The 19,395-nt window shown below is 45.9% G+C and overlaps 1 protein-coding gene across 1 annotated transcript in view; it reads right to left on the bottom strand.

Annotated features, from left to right (window-relative positions):
- The window catches only part of Ehd4 (EH domain containing 4), a 67,629-nt gene that overhangs the window by 2,531 nt on the left and 45,703 nt on the right, over positions 1–19,395 (bottom strand). The window contains exons 4-5 of the mRNA XM_021152948.3: positions 10,680–11,092; positions 5,015–5,179 (exon numbers count right to left, since the gene is read on the bottom strand). Coding sequence (XP_021008607.1) covers positions 5,015–5,179; positions 10,680–11,092 — 578 coding nt within the window. The remainder of the gene's footprint in view (positions 1–5,014; positions 5,180–10,679; positions 11,093–19,395) is intronic.

Raw genomic sequence — 19,395 nt, 5'->3', positions numbered from 1 at the left:
TCTCTGTGGCTGCAGGAGTTACAGCAGCCTCCTATGCCTGTGAAAACCCTTTCACCTGCCCTTAATGCGGAGAATGAGTTTGCTCTCAGAAAGGCTCTGCTAATACGTTAGTTACTGCCACACAATCCAGAGACGTGGAAAAGGGCAGCGTCACAACCTTGTTTCACAATCACGGGCTACCCCGGAGAGGCCACATCTGCTCTTTATCTGTTCTTTGTTAAAAACTCGGGGACCATATTTAGAAAAAAAAATTAAAAACAAACTCCCAAAAACTATGATTTGAGAATGCTGTAGCTGGTTGTGTGTGGCACCGTGTCTCAATCCCTGCACTCAGAAGGTAAAGACTATAGAGTTGCTGCAAGCCTGAGACTTTCCTGGTCTGTGGAGCAACACCCTGTCTCAACTGCCCTGGTGTCTGATGCAAAGCACTTTGGTTTTGGATTATTTGAAGATACCAATGCTACAGCTTGGGGCACAAGCTTCTTGGCTTTAACCTCTTAGGAACGAACCTAGGAGGCTCCCGCACAGGAAACTGTAGGGGAACCTCACAGAGGCAGCACGGTCTACTACACCGAAGCTTCTCCAAGGGGGTACCTGTCGGGGCTGTGGAGATCTTGTGCCTGTAGGCTAATCAGTTATTTCAAAAGTATGGACAAATGAGCACAAGTTGAAACCTAGGCAGCAGGGTGAATATCAAGCTAGGTCACAACAGGTCTCCACCTCATCTCTTGGAAGAAGTGGCCTGTCAGCAGAGCACAGGCTCTAGAGAGGGCTGGGAAACTCAGCCACTGTCCTTCCAGGGTGAAGCCAGCTTCGGGGCAGGAGGGTCACAGAGGCTCTCTGGGTAGTGATAGAGAGCCCATTCTACGTAGTTTTTCTTTGTTTACTCGCACATCCACCCACCCACCCATCGTTATCCATCCTTCACACAGCCATCAGGTATCCACCCCTTATCACTGCCTTTATTGACGGATATACATCAGGCTCTCCCAGGCCCAGGGATGGGCTCTGCTTTAAAGGAGCCTTGGTCACACAGGAGGAAGACACCAGCTGTTCAGTGTCGACTTTCAAAAGAGCTGTGCAAAAAGGATAACATGAAGTAGAAAGGGGAAACCCAGTAATCAGAAGGGAGAAGGGATGTCATCACACAGGTGTCTGAAGTTAAGGGAAGCTGTTTCCTTCAAACACATATGACTCTTTGGACACCCCGGGAGGTATCTAGGACCTCATTTATTCATTACCGTGAGATGGGACTATAGTTGAGCTTTCTCTGGCCTTGAACATGGAGAACTACCTAGGGCTTAACATCAGCAGACTTAAAGATCTAATGAAAAACGGTCTTCCAAGTAAATGCAGAAACATTGAGAAAGAGTGTGTGAATGTGTTGTGAATGTGTGTGCGTATCTTGTGTGTGTGTGTGTAGGTGCATGCCTGTGCAAAGAGGCCAGAGGCAGCAGCCAGGCATGTTATGTTCCTCTATTGCTCTCAGCTGATTTGTTTGAGGCAGGGTCTTTCCCTGAACCTTAACTTATATTTCTCTGGTAGGAGAACAAAAATTGTGATCTCCAGGGTGTGTGGCAGGGCAGGAGTTCTGAGCTCACATTTGGAAGGAGAGCCCCCCCCCCCCCTGCACTTAGACTGTAGAGGGGACAGAGCAGCCTATTGTGTCTTCAGAATGGACCTCCCAACACCTGCAAGCAGCCAGCATTGTGCCATTTAACCTGCTGTGATGAAAACCAGTTGTCTGCACCTGGCCGGGTCCTGGAGCAGGCAGGCCTGCTATGTACAGTGAGTTCTGGTTCTAGGTCCTGCATGCTCGCTGGTTGATTAGAGCCACAGGATTCTAATCACCTCCACCCTCAGCATCAAACAGTGCTCCAGTACTCAGCCCTTCTGCTGACAGTGTCACAGCAAGGGTGCATGGGTCAGCTGCTGAGGAGGGATAGAGGGCCTTCCTACACAAACATTCCAAAGTGCCTGGGTAAGGAGTCTGAATTACCCTGGGTGCAGGGACACCTATCCCATCCTTGGGGACTGACTCTCAGTCCTGAGCACACAGGGTACCTGTGTCTGGCAAACAGCCATGTGGGGATGACATTTGCCCCAACTGCCAGCCTGCAGAGGACAGGAATTCTGATGGCAGCTGTATAAAGAAACAAAGAGCAAACAGCCACAATTCTGCAGGAATGACTAGAAAACAGCAGCTATGTCTGCCCAGAAAGCACACAGGGAATAAACTGGTCCCTGAGGTCCTCACAGACCAAGCAGAGGTGTGGAGGACAAGCTGTTGCCCCTCAGCAGTTTTCAAGCATGTGATAGGGCAGAGCAAGGGAGATGATGGCTCTGCTGCCCTCTGCTGTTCAGGCAGTGCAACTCATCCCTGGGGGGGGGTGCGGGGGGGGGGGGAACTCTTCAGGCCAACTGAGTGTGCAATAACAGCATGGTGTTTCTAGTGTTCTCAACTGGCAGGACAGTCATTGTGTAAAAGGCCAGATTCCCTTAAGACAGACACAGAGCAACATGTGTTGAAGTAAGGGACTGTCCAGGTGATCAGCTGTCTCTATGGATTGCCTAAGTTCGGGAAGCTGTTTTAGGTTTCCTATATATTTTCAGTTAATATCAGTTGTTCTTGGATTTCTGATGGGGTTGAAAACTACATAGTCTCCTAACCAACCCAGGCCTTTTGCTTTGAGAGGAACAGTTTTGAGAGGATGGTTTTCAGATGGCATTCAATCTAAAGCCAAGACATGGGCAGATATAGAACTTTAAGTCTTTTAAGTAAGGATACATGACAGAGGTTCTGTTTAATTAACAAGGATGATGGACTGGGTGTTAGGTCTCTTGTACTTTATAAATTACAAATAATAATAATAGTTATGTTCAATTATATCTGAGATAAAATAGTCTTCTACTTGGACAGAAAGGGGGAAATGCTGTGGATAGCCCTGGGGCTAATTATATTTATGTTAATTCTGTTATCCTGTGAGTGGAATGAGTCAGCACTCAGGTGATTTCCTGTAAACCTGCTTCCCACCATAATTTGTGAAATAAAGGAGAGCTGAAGATTGGGCAGATAAAAGGAAGGGTGGAGTGGAAGGTTGGGGGAGAGGAAGGAGGGGAGGAAAAAGAAAAGCAGAGCAGAAGCACCTCAGAGAACTGGAGAAACCACACGTTTAAGGGGTCTCATAGATGTGGAAGATGGTAGTGTAGCGGTAGATCTGCCCAATCTAGGCACACAGCATGTATCCATATTAACTGTGGTGTGTTTTCATTGCCGGGACATACCTGGGAGATTTACCTCAACAGGCCCATGTTAATGTGCACAGACAGATACAGGTTCAGGGTCTGTTTCTGTTATGGGAGCCCACCTAGGGGCCATGTGAGAGGCCCAGAGAGGCGGAGTGGAGCTTCCGGGTCTTAGAGTAGTCACTCTGTGGTTTGGGCAGTGTAACACTAATGAGCACCATGACACACGTGGGTATTTCTTCATAATTTTTCATTTAAGCCAAGACACTAAGTTCCCTTCCAAACTGAAGCTCCTTTATGAAGGGTGCAAGGGAACAGCTGTTCTGCAGTTGGGCCATGGAGTGCGGGACATAACCTAAGGTGTAAAAGAAAGTCTCAGCTGGGCAGTCGAGGCACACACCTTTAATTTTAGCACTAACAGGCAGAGGCAGGTAGATTTCTGTGAGTTCCAAGCCAGCCAAGGCTACAGAGTAACCCTGTCTCAAAGGAAGAAGAAGAAGAAAAAAAACTCTCTGGGAAACAACTAACCACCAGTCCTCAAGTTAGTTATCTTGTGGCCAGAAAAAAAGAATTTCCTTGGGCTGGAGAGATGGCTCAGCAGTTAAGAGTACTGACTGTTCTTCCAGAGGTCCTGAGTTCAAATCCCAGCAACCAGATGATGGCTCACGACCATCTGTAAAGAGATCTGATGCCCTCTTCTGGAGTGTCTGAAGACAGCTACAGTGTACTTATATATAATAAATAAATAAATCTTAAAAAGAAAAAGAAATTCCTCTTCTGAACAGAGCACCCATTTTATTGCTAGAAAGGAAAAGAATATATCTCTGTATTTGTCATAAAACAAATTCCCTCCTACTTGGTTGCCTAGTCTAGCCTTGATATGAAGGTTTGTGCCTAGTCTTATTACATCTTGTTATGTTGTGTTCAGTTGATAGCCTGAGAGGCCTGATGTTTTGTGAAAAGAAATGGAAGAGCAGTGGACTAGGGTGGGAGGAGAGGAGGGGACTGGAGGAGGGAGGGGAGACTGTGGATGTATTGTATAAGAATAAATTTTTAAAAAATTTAAAAACCAACCATTTGACTAGATCCTGCGACCAGATCATAGCAGAAGCACTGGCCTTGACTGCAGACATAAGGAGCTGTCACCAGAACAGTGAGTCTCATCTGTTTCCCCGCACTGGCCATGTCAGCGTTTCATTTATTGCAGCTGACCTCACCTCTGTGCTGCCCACTCCTTTCTTCCTCATCTCCGAGGCCAGTGGGGAAGCGAGTCCCAACCTTAGCCACGCGCTCACTTTAGCTACTCTCTGCCATGCAGTAACACAACCATTGGTCTCAGGGTGAAACCTATGTTTAGTCCACCTAGTAGTTTCTTAAAGATTGAGACCAAGTTTGTAAATTTACATACAAATCTAGCCTTTAGCTTCTTCTGACTCTGTGAGTTCATATTCCCATAGCACAGTGACTCCCCACACAGGCATGCCATACATTCTTCAATCTTCCTGGACCCAGGGCCCCAACAAGCCCCCACTCTGTGACTGCGGAATCATTCACTTGTAGACATGCTTTGGGAACCCACATCTCTACTAGATATGAAGAGACAAAAAGAGGTGACATTATACAGCTGGTGGCTGCGTGCATCTGAGCTCATGTCATGTGCTTTATAGGGAGGACTGTGGGCCTGTGCAGATGTAACCAGCTAGGCAATGTGGCAAGGAATCGTAGTTCCTACAACCTCCTCGTGACACTGTTATGAGTCTCTTAGTACCTGCATGGCCTTGACCTCAGGGAAGTCCCCTGCAGAAATCTGGTATTCTCGCTGCAGCTGAACATAGATTTCCGGGAGCCTGTAGATAAGTTCTCGCTTCTTATTTTCTTTTCCAAACATATTTGGCATTTCCTTCTTCAGGTAGCTGATGATGTAGGCGTGGACCTGAGGGGATATGTCAGGTGAGCATATCACACTTTAGACAAGAGATAAACAAGACCCCATTCCATGCACAACTCTGATCCTCAACCACAAGGGAAGATGAGGAGCCAGGAGCCAAGCAGCCCATGGGCAGCTAGAATGTTCTTCCAGAGTTCCAGAGAGTGGCCTGCACCAGGGAGAACACATATGCTGAGACTACACAGGAAGGGTAAGCAGAGAGAACCCCAATGTCCAAGGCTGGGTAAGGGGGAAGTCCCAATGAAGTAAGAATGACCACTGGGCACGCCTCAAGGGGCAGAATGCTGTCATCTCCACAGGTGGCACTAAGTAACTTCTGTATGAGACCAGCTGCCTGTGACCAGGCTGGACGAAAAGCTCTCTGGGGAGGAAACCCAGAGACATGAAAAGGCAGGTCCCCAAGCCCCTAAGGGCGAGCAGTCTCCCCAGCAGGGGTGTCTGGCCTGTCACACCCTTCCCTAATGGTCCCATTATTCCACTTACTTCCAACTTCAGCTCAGTAAGTTGTATTCATTACAAAAGTTTTCTTTATAGAATTTTAAATGTACAGAGTAATTCAGACACCAAATAACTAAGATAGGAAAGGATAAAAATAAAAAGGAGCAGGGGCTGGCGAGATGGCTCAGCAGTTAAGAGCACTGACTGCTCTTCCAAAGGTCCTGAGTTCAAATCCCAGCAACCACGTGGTGGCTCACAACTATCCATAATGAGAGCTGACGTCCTCTTCTGAGGTGTCTGAAGACAGCTACAGTGTACTTACATATAATAAATAAATAAATAAATAAAAAGGAGCAGTGATTTACAAAATAGCTACGTAGAATGGAAAATGCTACTAAAGAAAACAGACTTCGTTAGCATCTTAGAGAAAGAGGAAGCTGGAGAGAGTGAGCAGATTTGTGCCATCTCTCCGCTAAGAGCCTCTGGTATGTGCGCACATGGGCCATCTGAAGATGTATGCGTTGGGTTGTATGACTATTGCTTAGGGACCAGCTTCTTAAACAGTGGTTGCTTAACTGAATGTTGGGGTTATTTGAAATAAAATTGGCAACAATTAAAGCTTTCTGAATGCATGACCAAAAATGAACTCACAATCAAGCCTGTGAAGAATCTGAGGTGCTCACTTGCCCCTGAAGTACTGTGTGACTTCATGGCAACTTTGGTTCTGAACATACAACACGTGTACTTGGCACCAAGCATGATGTCACACCACATACTGACAACAAACTCTCCGAAATACCTCTGCTCCGATCCAGACTGTTTGTGGGTTTGTGTTAATAATGTTTTTCAGTTAGTGTTGGGCATGGTAATTCACGTTTGTAATCTCGGCTCTTAGGACACTGAGACAGGAGGATTGCCACAGGTTGAGGCCAGCCTGAGCTACACAGTATGTTCCAGGTCAGTGTGTGCTACTGAGTGAGACCTATTTCTCACTTGCCCCTGCTAAAAAAATTCAATAATAAACCAGAAACCCAAAATATAATTTTTTAGGTGAAAATATGTGAGACTGAGACGCAGCCAAGTCCTATTGAGCAAGGGCTTGTTATTCTGTTCAGATCAAAGCTGGTACCAATAACACATGTGATTCTAACAGCCTTAAGGAGGACTTAAGGGGGCCTTTTGAGGCATCTGAGGTCAGCCTTCAGAGAAGCAGGTTTCCATATATAGGCTTGAGCACTGACATCCACAAAGCCCAGCAGGGATGGAGCTATTTTTAAAGCCTTGCAGTGGATAAGCATTTACGGGCTCATCACTACACACCACACAGAGACTTTCACACACTTCAGCCTCTATCAACCCGATGAGCTACAGAATGCCAAACTTCTCCAAGAAGGAATTTGACACTGCACGCAGGAAAGCCAGGCCCTGTACATTACATGTGACTAAGAGGAAACTACGTCTTTGGAGAGCTAACTAAATTCCACAGAACTGCAGTGACCCTGAGAGTCCCTGAGCTCTCCTCGTCCTCACCAGCTCCTTCCTCAAAAGCTGCTTTGTTTTCTTGTTGAGTAAGATTTCCAAATGGGTGGGAGTCTTTCCTATCCTTGTGCAGGATGGGGTCTGACAGTGAACTTGATTCACTTTTGGCTTTTGTCCATCTATCCCAAAGAGAAGTTTGAGATCCACACAGGTTTACAGACAAATAAAACTAAATTCTATTTCCCAAACTTGTATCTGGGCTTTCCTAAAATAGCTTTCACTGAAGAATCATGCAGTAAGCTTTGTGTGTCATCTCAGAGCAAACAGACTTCTGGCAGGCTGCCTCCCCACCTGACAAAAGGTGAGGAGACAAAGGCTCGCCCAGACCACGAGAAGTTCTCTTGTTCTTTGAAGACAGCATTGACAACATAAAAATAGAAAAACAGCAAAATTACTTAATTCCCAGGCTTTTTGTTTGTATTATTAAAATCTCACATTACTGTGAACGATTAAAATAAAAACATGAGCCCCAGAGCCCCCCAAAGCCGGGAGAGGAGCAGGACATCATCAGTGGATATGTATAGCTACTAATAATATCTTGATTTTGGACTTCTGGTTTGTAGAGAGAATTTGTTTACGTCACTAGGCCTATGGTAAAGCAGTCACAGAACACTTAAACATGCTATCTGATCCAGCATTTTCCTACCCTTTAGTTTGGTCCCCTGTGTATAGAATTTTTTTCTTCTTTTCCCCCAGACTGGGGACAGAGCCAGGGTCCTACTCTATTTATTGCTGAGCTTCACCCACAGCCTGCCCCTTGCCTCTTTAAGAATGAGTGGCCAAGCTCATAAATGGAACATAACCTTGCAGCTGCGGGGATAGGGGTACAGCTCTGATGAGCGCCCACAGCTTGTGCCACCTTAGGGCCCAAGGTCACTGTGTTCAGTTCTGCTTCTTATCCAGCCCAGGCAGCTTCCTGTCCTGATGCTCAGCTGGGGTTGCGACATGTCACGTGCAAATGGCACTGTGGAGCTGGAGCTGGAAGTAGCTGTGCCTCAAACATTTTCCTCTGTGAAAAGGAACAAGCCAGATACTATTCTTAGGTAGAAAAGAATATGCTATTTCTTTTCCCATAAGTTAGCTCAGCAAGTTTGACCATCCACCCCCTACATCTGCACAAGGGTTTTCATTATTCAGTGTCAGAACACAGAGGCATTTTGTGCCTTACTAACCTAGGCCACGCTGGTCTGCTCCGAGGGCTCAGGAATGACAGGGAGCACTACAGGCTGTGGTACTCAGCATTCTCCATATTCATAATTCTTTCTTTCTCTCTCTTCCAACTTCCCTCTTTCCGTTCCTCCTTTTTCCCCCTCTTTCTCTCTCTCTTCTTTTGGTTTTTCAAGACAGTGTTTCTCTGTGTAGCCCTGGCTGTCCTGAAGTTTGCTTTATAAAACAGGCTGGCCTTGAACTCAGAGATCTGCTTGCCCCTGCCTAAGTGCTGGGATCAAAGAGATGCGCCACCACACCCCACTCTTTCCCTGTTTATGACTGAATATAGCTAGTTGCATGTGTAGTCACTGGCCCCTTAGTGCTGACTGGAAAGTTTAAAATGTCCATGGACACTAAATTCCATGAAATTTGCAGTCTACAAGAGCTACTAGCTTTGGTTAGAAAATAATTTAGGCGAGCTGGGTGTGTGGTGGCAGTGGTGACACCTGCCTTTAATCCCATAACTTGGGAGGCAGAGGAAGGCAAATCTCTTGAGTTCCAGGTCAGCCTGGTCTAAAGAGCAAGTTTTAGGACAGCCAGGGCTACGCAGAGAATTTTTGTCTTGAAAAACAAACAAACAAAAACAATAACAGGGGCTGGTGAGATGGCTCAGTGGGTAAGAGCACCCGACTGCTCTTCCAAAGGTCCGGAGTTCAAATCCCAGCAACCACATGGTGGCTCACAACCATCCGTGATGAGATCTGACTCCCTCTTCTGGAGTGTCTGAAGACAGCTACAGTGTACTTACATATAATAAATAAATAAATAAATCTTTAAAAAAAAAACCAATAACAAAAAGATAATTTACTTTTATATTCTTTGAAGGTTAAATGAATTTGTAATAGCTGGAAAAGAGAAATACCATGTGCTAAAGGGTCACTAAACAGGGAAAACCAGACAGACCTCCTGCCAACAAGCATTCGATCCAAGGTAGTGAGAGCTGTAGCTAAGTGGCTTCACAAACTAGTTAGAGCAATGCCTTGCAGGACTGGAACCAAGTGGCTTAGAACCCTGTACTGGGATTAGTTTGGTGACAGAGGGAGGAAAGTGTATGCATCCCGTGGGGTGTAAGAAAGGGAACCAGCAGCTTGTGGTGCCGTGTGTGCGGGGCAGTGGGAGCCAGAGGCAGGTCACTTAGGAGCACTCACACTAGGCAACAGCAGGAAGATAGCTATGGGGCAGGGCCTGGAGATTTCATTGGTTAAAACTCTTGGCTACTTCTGATGATCAACCAGGTCAGACTCCATCCTGTCTAACGGCTTTGAGGATGCTTCTAGAAGTAGGCCATAATTACAGGAACCATACACAGATGTTCTGAGGAACTCCTCCTGACCCATATACTCTCAGGGACTGATGTGCTTTTCTCTCTTTGGAGACATTGCAGTATTGACTCTGCCACCTCTGGGGGTCAGCAGACCACCACTTACTTATGTACTCACACATACATGATGGGTACATATTCCAGGGTCTGCTAGGAGGCTCAGTCATGAAGCTAGGACTGAGTTCTTATACAGACCTAGAACGAGGATGTGCAGACCTGGCATGCTTTCATAACCGCCACCCCTCCCAGCTTCTAGGCAGTTCTGGGTTTCACCCTTAAATGCACAGTGCCTAGTGATGATTTTCTAGCATCCCATTGGCTCTGGCAATGCCACCTCTTCTATACTGGGCCAGTTGAGATCTCATCATCCTACTACAATGCTACATGACAGTTTCCTTGTAGTTACTGCGCTGGCCAATCCTACCCAGTGCCCAGGTGCTGTGCCCAGTGCTGTGTCACACAGAATTGCACAAGCACTGTGTGAAAGGCTCTTGTTGGCTCCAGCTTTCAGATCCAAAACCAGGCTTCAAAGTCTCAGCCACCTGCCCGAGACTACAGACTGGGACAGAGCATGGTCCTGATCCCAAGGCTATGCTCTTCTTTGCTTTTTTAAAGTTTAGTTTGTTAGTTTATAGAGACGGTCTCAGTATAGTTTTGGTTAATCGCAAACTCATAGAGATCCCCCTGTCTCTGTCTCTTGAATGTTGGGGTTAAAGGTACAGTAAGATTATAGTGGGCTGTTTGTTTTGGACAGGGTCTCACTGTGTAGCCCTGGCTGGCCTGGAATTCCTATGAAGACAAAGCTGGCCTTGAAACTCAAAGATCCACTTGTTTCTGCTGCCCAAGTGCTGAGATTAAAGGTGTCCACCAATCACACTCCCTCCTTTGAACTTTCTGGGACAGAGCTGCCCAATCCTACAAGAGCTAGCAGTGTAATCCAATACCAGCCCAGTGCCCAGTCTGTCATCTCATGCTTACTTTGGCCAACCTTGCACGCTTGATGAGGTCATTGAGTTTGCGCACTGCAGCCTTCTGGGGCAGGCTCTGGATGTCTCGGAAGAGGTCCTGTGCTTCAGCCTCAAAGAGCCGGCGGTTGTCGGTGTTTTGCAGGGGCTGTGCCCAAAATGAACCAATGTAGACTCGGAGTACTTCAGGGGTGTTGATGACCTTGCCCAGAGACCACATGAGGGCCCCATAGACTCGCATCAGCTGCTGTGTATCCACTTGGTCAGCCTTGTTCAGTACCACTCGGATTTTGTCATCCTGGCCCCGGAAGGCCTTGATCGCCTCTGAGAACTCATCTGAGATGTCCAATTTGTGAGCGTCAAAGAGCAGGATGATCCTGTCAACCCTCTCGGCAAACCACTGTAAGACCTGGCAGAAGTCATACCCTGGTGGAGAAAAGGGTCTGTTAGTATGCTGACAACTTTGGGGGGCATAAGTATGGGAGAGTTCCAGTAAAGAGGGCTGAATCTGCGGCAGCAGAGCCTACGACTTGAAAACCATTTCACATGAGGTCCCCTGGGCTAGATGTATATCGTCAAAACTGAGGACCTGGCACTCTTCGGAGGAAAGGAACAGAATGTGGTCTCTGGTCAGCTGATGAAGCACCGCATTCAGGCAACTTCACTTGACACTCCTGACTCTGACCGCCCAGCACAGGTCTCGGACAGGTGGCACAACGGACCGCTGATCCTGACACTGTAGACCACGGGCTACAGGACTGGTCTTTGGACAAGTCTCACTTTTCAGAAAACATCTGCAATGAAGAAGCTTAGAGGCCACCTGCAGTTTCTATGGTGTCTGGCAAGCACAGGAATGGAGGAATTTCTTTAGTCCAAGTTTACAGAGTGTTGAGAAGGTCAAGGGTTGTCTGGGAAAAGTTGTGGTTGATATTTATCATGAGGACTATTTATAGCTTAAGTGTGTTTAAACAGTGTTTTTAAAAACTGTCATACAGAGTATGGTCACTGCCAATTTCTTTTTTAAAATCGCCAGGGCCACAACAAATTCCACTGAGTGTATTTGGCCACCCACCAGTCTGTTCCAAATCAAGCAGTTCAGTAAACACTCCTCCTGAGGTCACGACTGTCAGCCATCTCCTCCAAGGAAGTGAGTTCCCAAGAGAGGCACATAGGCGGCCAGCAGCCAAGGTTATTTTGCTCCTAGGCTGCTCAGCTGCAGCGCAGTCTCCACTTACACACTGTAGCTAAGCCCTCATCCTGCTGCTGCCTTCCCAGCTTGGTTGCCTTGTTCCCTTCCATTTCTAATGGTTTCAAACTCATGTTAAAATTCTAGAGAATGATACAATGAGTGCTGACATAGCTACCATGTAATTTTAACATGGTGCCTTGCTTACTGCAGATACTTTGAAAAACCAGGCCTGATTTATTCAGATAACAAATACCAGACTGCAAAAAGAATTAACTAGATCTTCACCTGTCAACACAGGCAGATCTTTACAAACATCCAACAACAGCAACAGCAGCAACAACAACCGCCTTTATGGATAGGTTGTTAGAGAGAGGGCTCAGAAGTTAAAAGCTCTGGCTGCTCTTCCAGGGGACTTGGGCTTGGTGGTTTCTAGTACTCACATGTCATCTAATAACTGCCTAAATACAGATATATCCTTGAATATCCAGTTCTAGGATATCCAACATCCTCTTCTGGCTTCTATGGATACTTCATGTACAATGGTTCACACTTACATACAAGAAATCACTCATACATATAAAACAAAAAATAAATATATCTTAAAAAGAAAAACCCTACCCTTCATAAACAAGACAATGTTGGGAAGAAATTAGTTTCAAAGACATGAATATAATGTCAGAGATGGTGTCTCATATGCTAGATCCTACCACTTGACAGGTGGGGGGAAGGAGGACTGCTAATATGAGGCCAGCCTGAGTTACAGAATTACCTTTATCCCAATAGATAGATGGAGCAATCAATCTATAGATAGCAGACAGATACAAATAAACAAACAACAACAAAAAGATGACTGTAGAACGATAATATTCACATAAATGTTAAAAAAAACTAGGCAGTGTTCAGCATCCTATGGATATATTCTGCAGTAGAAGCCCAAACTGTTAGTATCAACCTAGGATGCTGGCTGGAGATGGAATATGGTCCTAAGGCAGATGAGGAAGGGCTCAGGAAGAATGATCTCTTAGGAAAGATAGAGGCTTGTGGACTAAAGTTGTCACCTCTTTGACAATCAGGTGTAAGGGAACAGACTAGTAAGGGCTTTGTTTTGGTTGGTTTTGAAATCAACTTATACCCATAAGTGACTTGAACTCACAGAAATCTGCCTGCCTCTGCCTCCAAAGTGCTGGGTGGGATTAAAGGTATTTGGCACCATGGCCAGCCAGTTATGCTTTTTAATAATAACAAAAATTCAGAAATGTGTGGCTAGGATGTAGCTCAGTTGGTAGAATGCTTGTCTAGTATGCATGACGTTGTGGGTTCCACTGCATCCTGCATAACGAGGTGCACTGCTATACTCCTGGGGGGGAAGTGGCAAGATCACAAGTCCAAGGTCACCCTTAGCTACATATCTAATTCCAGGCCAGCCTGGGATATACCAGTCCCCATCCCAAACAAAACAAAATACAACACATACCAAACAAAACCCCAAACCTACTTGAGACACATGGAAGCCCTCCTGTGGCCCTCCATGGCCTTTCCTCCCTTCCTCCCCACTTGGTACTTCTATTGAAGGCACAGTGGAGATTTCTAATTCTCTAGTATGTCTGGCTTTAGAACTCCTGATTCCTTGGGTGCTCAGAATATAGGCCAGAGTTTACTCTCATTTCTTCAACAGAGCAAAAGCCAAGACTTGCTGAATGGGTCACATAGTAGTATGTAAAGACAGAGTCAAGATTTTCCTCTGAGCTCTGTTACTCAAGGCCAGGCAAACTGCCTCACAAGTTAACAAGTACCATTGTCACCTGGACTAGTTAGTATACCAGACAGCCCCAAACCACAGGTCACAGTAGTTGAGCCTCAGCACATAAATATGTGTCCTTCAGGGATCAGGAGGATGGCTGGGATTGGTTGACAGAGGGAGCTACTTGGTGATTGCTCTTTGGGAGGGTGACAGACTTATCCCACTGGTTCCACTTGGTCTCTCTGCGACCAGGATGAGACTCAGAACCACTGAGAGAAAATGCTATGAGCAGCCAAGTACTACGAGGATGAGTCACTTTCTGACAAACTCCCTTTCTGCTCGGATGGGAGGGCCCTCCATGGGCCACAGGTGTCCCTTTTCTTTGTAGGTTGGATACAAGTAAGTGATCTAGACTCAGACACTGTTACCTTTCAACCAGAGTGGAGGGCTGAACCTCAAAGGAATAAACATGTGACAATAGGAGGAAAATGTATTCATGAAGGTGAATGAAGTCCCACGTTTGCAGCCATTCCTGAGCCTAGCTTTCCAACATCCCCATTACTCTGTGACTGACCTGACCAGTCCTCTACCTGTGAGTCACAACTCTTTCACAGCGGTCTCCTAAGAACATGAGAAAACACAGAGATTTATATTATGATTTATAACAGCAGCAAATTGCAGTTGTGACATAACAAACAAAATAATTTTATGGTTGGGGTCACCACAAAAGGAACCACTGAAGGTCTCAGAGGAGCACAGAGTTATATGAAGTGGGGAAGGTTAGTTTGCTCAGTTGCCTGCGCACACCAGAATGATTTTTACCTTTTTAGTTATTTTGTATGATCCTAATTCGCTGGCATTCAATATGCTTCTACTGTACAACCATCATTACTTTCCATTTCCTAAACTTTTTCATCTTCCCAATTAAAACTCTAAGCCCATGAAGTAACAAGTCTCTACTCCCTGACTGAGTGAAGTCCTGAGAGGATGTGTGCTACTGACGTAAGCTGGCCATGTCAAAGACTGTGGGGCCTCAGACCCACAGAGGCATGGCAAAGCCTTCCCCTTGGGGTGAGGTTCAGAGGCACAGCAAAGCCTCCCTTGGATGAGAGAAGTGCAAGCACTGATAGTGTGTTATGAATATGTGACCACAGCCCCCTCCCACCCCAATGTGTGTGGCCTAAAGACTGCTCCTACAGAGAATGTTCCTGCTGAGATCAGCTAATCTTACTCGCTTGGTGCAGCTGTATGCCATAAACTCTGTCTCTTTGTTTATCTGTCTGTCATAACCCCATTTCCTTGTTCCGCGATATACAATAACTCCACTTCTCTGTTCAATTGCATATAAGAAACATACTGCGCTTCCAGGGTGCAGTGGTTTCTTTAGCTAAGAGCCCAGACTACCTATTTTTCTGTCTGTGTTTCTGTCTCTGTCTTTTCCTCATTTGCTCACTATCTCTGTCAGGTCTATTCCTAGAGCTATGCTGGATGTAGCATCCTCTATACTCTCAGTTTCTGGGTACAGCATTCTCCTTACTAGGTTTATGAATCTGACTACTGTAGTGCTGCATATGAATGAATCATACAGTATTTGTCCTTTGTAACTGGCTGGTTTCACCTGTCACAATCAAAGATCATCCTGAGTGTAGCAAGTGTGTGGTGTGTATGCACGCACATATGTGTGAGCTTGTGTAGAGGCAAGAGGAAGATATATGGTGTCCTGCATGCTTGAGCACTTTTTGCTTTATTCCCCTGGGACAATACAAAATAATATTCAGACTCTCACTGAACTTTATTTTTAGCTCCCAAGACAGAGTCTCATGTAGTCCTGGCTAGCCTGGAACTCAGAGATCTACCTGTCTCTGTCCCCAGAATGGAATTAAAGGCATGTGCCACGATACATGGCCCTAAAGATTTTTATGTGTGTCTGTGTGGGCTACACGTGTGCAAGTGCCTATGAAGGCCAGAGGAAGGTGCCAGGTCCCTTGGAGCTGGAATTCAGGCTGTGAGCTGCCCAAGGTAGGTACTGGAATGCACAACTCTAAAAGAGCAGTATGTGCTCTTAACTCCTGAGCCATCTCTCCAGCGCCCCTCTTCAACGTATACGTTCACTAACCACAGGGACCACCTTCTTCATAGTTACACACATTGTGGACTGCGGGCAGTGTGGGTTCAGACATGCAGGTGCCTTGAATCTAACCCTGCCTCCATCACAGTAGTTGTGTGACTGTTACCTCGTTCGTAAAACAACATTACCCACGTACATTTTAGGGCCTCAGTTTGTTTGTTTTTTTCCGAGACAGGGTTCCTCTGGCTGTCCTGGAACTCACTTTGTAGACCAAGCTGGCCTTGAACTCAGAAATCCTCCTGCCTCTGCCTCCCGAGTGCTGGGATTAAAGGCTTGCGCCACCACTGCCTCAGTCTTAACATATAAGAAATTTAGAATATCTTAGCACCTAGAAAACTGTTCAAAATGTTACCTATTGGTCATAGTAAAGAAAATTTTGTATCTAGTGTTTGAGGTACAGTTGAGGCTACAGTAAATGATTATCAAAAGATGCCTGGCTAGGGTGAAATACAGTCTGGATCTAGGACGAGAGGCTGTTACTGAGGGACTTTATAAAACTCAGGTTTCTAGCTTTGTCTAGCTCCAAACTGTCTCTTAAAAGGCTTATAAGGAGGGATGTGGGCAACATGGGTTACTCCTGACACATCAACTAGAGAAAAGGAAGCTAGTTACTAGAGGATACACTGAGCAGTTTATCAACATAAAATCCTAACAAGCAAGGATAGGTGCCACACTGGTGCTGCCTACAGCAGGGGCGGAGCTGGGACGGATCCCTAAGTGACTGTAACAAAGAGAGGCCTCCTAGGGTGATGAAAGTGTGCCCAGATTTATCACAGCCTTCCAAACTGCACAATTATAAGAGATGTATTTTATTGTAAATGAGCATGCACATATGCACGCATGTGTGAACACTGCAGGAATGGCACAGCAGCACCTTCCTTTGGTGCTCATGATGGTTTTTAAACATTCATTTAATTGTTTTAGACGTATTTTGAGTGTATGAGTGTTCAGGCTGCATGCACATATGTGCATCATGTGCATTCCTGGTGTCCATGAAGATGAGGAGGCAGCATCAGGTCCCCCTGGAACTAGAGTTACAGATACTGGTGAGTCCCGGTGTGGGTGCTGGGAACTGAGCGTGGGCCCGCTGCAAGACCACAACTGTACTCTTCACCACTCAGCTGCCTCTCCAGCCCTAATTATAAACATTTCAACTCTTTAAGACCCTCCAATGGAACCTCTGTTGGTATGAAACAAGAATGAGATATAATCAGCCCAATTTTAAGGCTTTGGGAGGTGGGAAAAGGGTATGTGCCCTTCGGAAGATTCCAGTTTGGCATTCCTGGCTCTGTGTTCCAGGAACAAAGGGAGGGTCAGGAAGGAAGGGGCCTGTCCATCCAATCAGGGCCTTTCCGTCATGGTGTCTGTGGAAACTATGGTCTTCATTTGGGCCAGAGAAAGAGCTGCCAGGAAATAGCATCTAGGGTTCGAAGTTGTTCTCTGGCTCAGGTAAATTACGAGGTGGGGGAACTGAGGAAGCAAATTTGGCTCTTTTTAATAAGGGGGGGGGCACTTAAATTTCTCCCCAGAGCCAAATTTCTAATCACATAACTTTTAAACAAGTTGTGTGTCAATAAAAGGATGTAAAACAATGAAAAACAATCAGAACCAAGGTCAGATTCTCCCTGCCCAGGTCCTCATGTGGCCTTGGGGTGGCCTTCAGTCTCTGCTCCAACCTTTCCTCCTAGAGTTGGCAGCTCTAGTTCTTGTTTGGGCCCTTACACATCCCAGAAGTTCTGTATTGGTTGTTAGTGTGATCCCAAGATCTCCTGGGCCTTCTGGTCACCCTCTATCTCTCTATACCCTTCTATCTCTCTATACCTAATTGGTGAGTGTCCACAGGCACTGAGAATGCTGGCCAGGCTCCCTCCTAGCCAAACTACCCTGGTCCCTGGGCTCCCTCCTCTCCAATACAGCTCCTAAGCCCCTAAAAGTATTCCTAACTCTTGAAAATTGTGAGTACTCGGAGGACAATGTTTACAGAGCAAAGTCTCCATGTTCAGCCTGTGCCTCACCACTGGGTCTTTTCTAGAAGTCTCGTATTGAACCCCATTCTCCCTACCCTACAAAGCACAAGGGGCTCTCTGTGGTGTGTCAGAAGCACCTGTCCTTTCCAGTCTCCATACCTTTGCCTGTACTTTCCTTCTGCTTGCACTGACTGGTCTGTTCCCCGTCTGACCACCTATGGGGCCCCTCCCTCCATGCAGCAGGATGGGACTTCCCTCCTGTATCCTTCCTATAGGTTTGTTCTCTGCTTCAGGCTTTGGAGTGCCTCCTGGCTCAGGTCTCGCTAGTGTACACCATAGCAAGTTGGAGAGCAGGCAAGGTCTTAATCATGTTTGCTACTCAAAAGCACATTGCAGTTGCTTCACACCATCTAAGTCAAGTTCCCTCTGACATGACTTTCCTTTCCCAGTACTTACTTAGTCTGTAGTGGTGTGTTTATTTGGCGATTAGAAGATGTAAATTCAAGGCTAGAGGGATGACTTAGTGGTTAATAGCACTTGCTCTCTTCCAGAGGACCTGAATTTTATTCTTAGCACCCACAATGTGAGGCTCCCCTCCCCATTCTGCCTAGCTCTATAGACCCAGTATCTACTATTGAACAAAGAGGTGTTTAACAAATGTGTCTTGGGCTGGTGAGATGGCTCAGCGGGTAAGAGCACTGACTGTTCTTCCGAAGGTCCTGAGTTCAAATCCCAGCAACCACATGGTGGCTTACAACCACCCGTAATGAAATCTGACAACCCTTTCTGGTTCGTCTGAAGACAGCTACAGTGTACTTATGAATAATAATAAATAAATCTTAAAAAAAAAACCAAATGTATCTTATTTCTCAGAAAAAGTAAAAATGGAACTATCAAACAATCTGTTAATCCAATTTCTGGGTATTTAGAGGGAAAAGCTGAAATTGAGACAGATAGCTTGCATTCCCATGTTAACTGTGGTCTTTTTTTTTTTTTTTAAGATTTATTTATTATATGTAAGTACACTGTAGCTGACTTCAGACACTCCAGAAGAGGGAGTCAGATCTCGTTACGGATGGTTGTGAGCCACCATGTGGTTGCTGGGATTTGAACTCTGGACCTTTGTAAGAGCAGTCGGGTGCTCTTACCCACTGAGCCATCTCACCAGCCCCTGTGGTCTTTATTTTGAGCCAAGCTGTGGAACGCATGTGCCCATGCACAGATGTATGTATAAGGAGGATGTGGTAGATTCTTAATGCAGAGTATCATTTAGCTTTAAAGAAAGGAAATTCTGCAGCATGTGGCAATGTGACAACATGGATGGGTTGGGAACATTGTGATAAATGAAATAAGGCTACAAACAAATGCAGAGGCTACGTGATCCTACCTATGAGATGCTAAAACAGTCAAACTCACAGACTCAAACAGGAGAATGGTAGCTGCAAGGGCCTGGGGAAGAGGGGCCAACTGGCAGAATGGCCCAGTTATGCCAGATGAATGAGCCCTAGAGATTGGTTCAACTCTACTGTACCCAGAATTAATTCCATACTGGATATAAACATTTGGTAAGAGGGGCCAGCAAGATGGCTCAGTGTGTAAAGTCACTTGTCACCAGGCCTGACAATTTAGGTTTGATCCCTGGAATCTGTTTGGTGGAAGAGAGAACTAATTCTTATATTTTTGTCCTTTGACTTCCACATCTGT

The sequence above is a fragment of the Mus caroli genome, unplaced genomic scaffold (assembly GCF_978045245.1).
Source record: "Mus caroli unplaced genomic scaffold, Mus_caroli_1 scaffold_2, whole genome shotgun sequence".
Lineage (NCBI taxonomy): Eukaryota > Metazoa > Chordata > Mammalia > Rodentia > Muridae > Mus > Mus caroli.
Note: the sequence above shows the minus strand (reverse complement) of the source record. Positions and strands in the feature narration are given on the sequence as shown.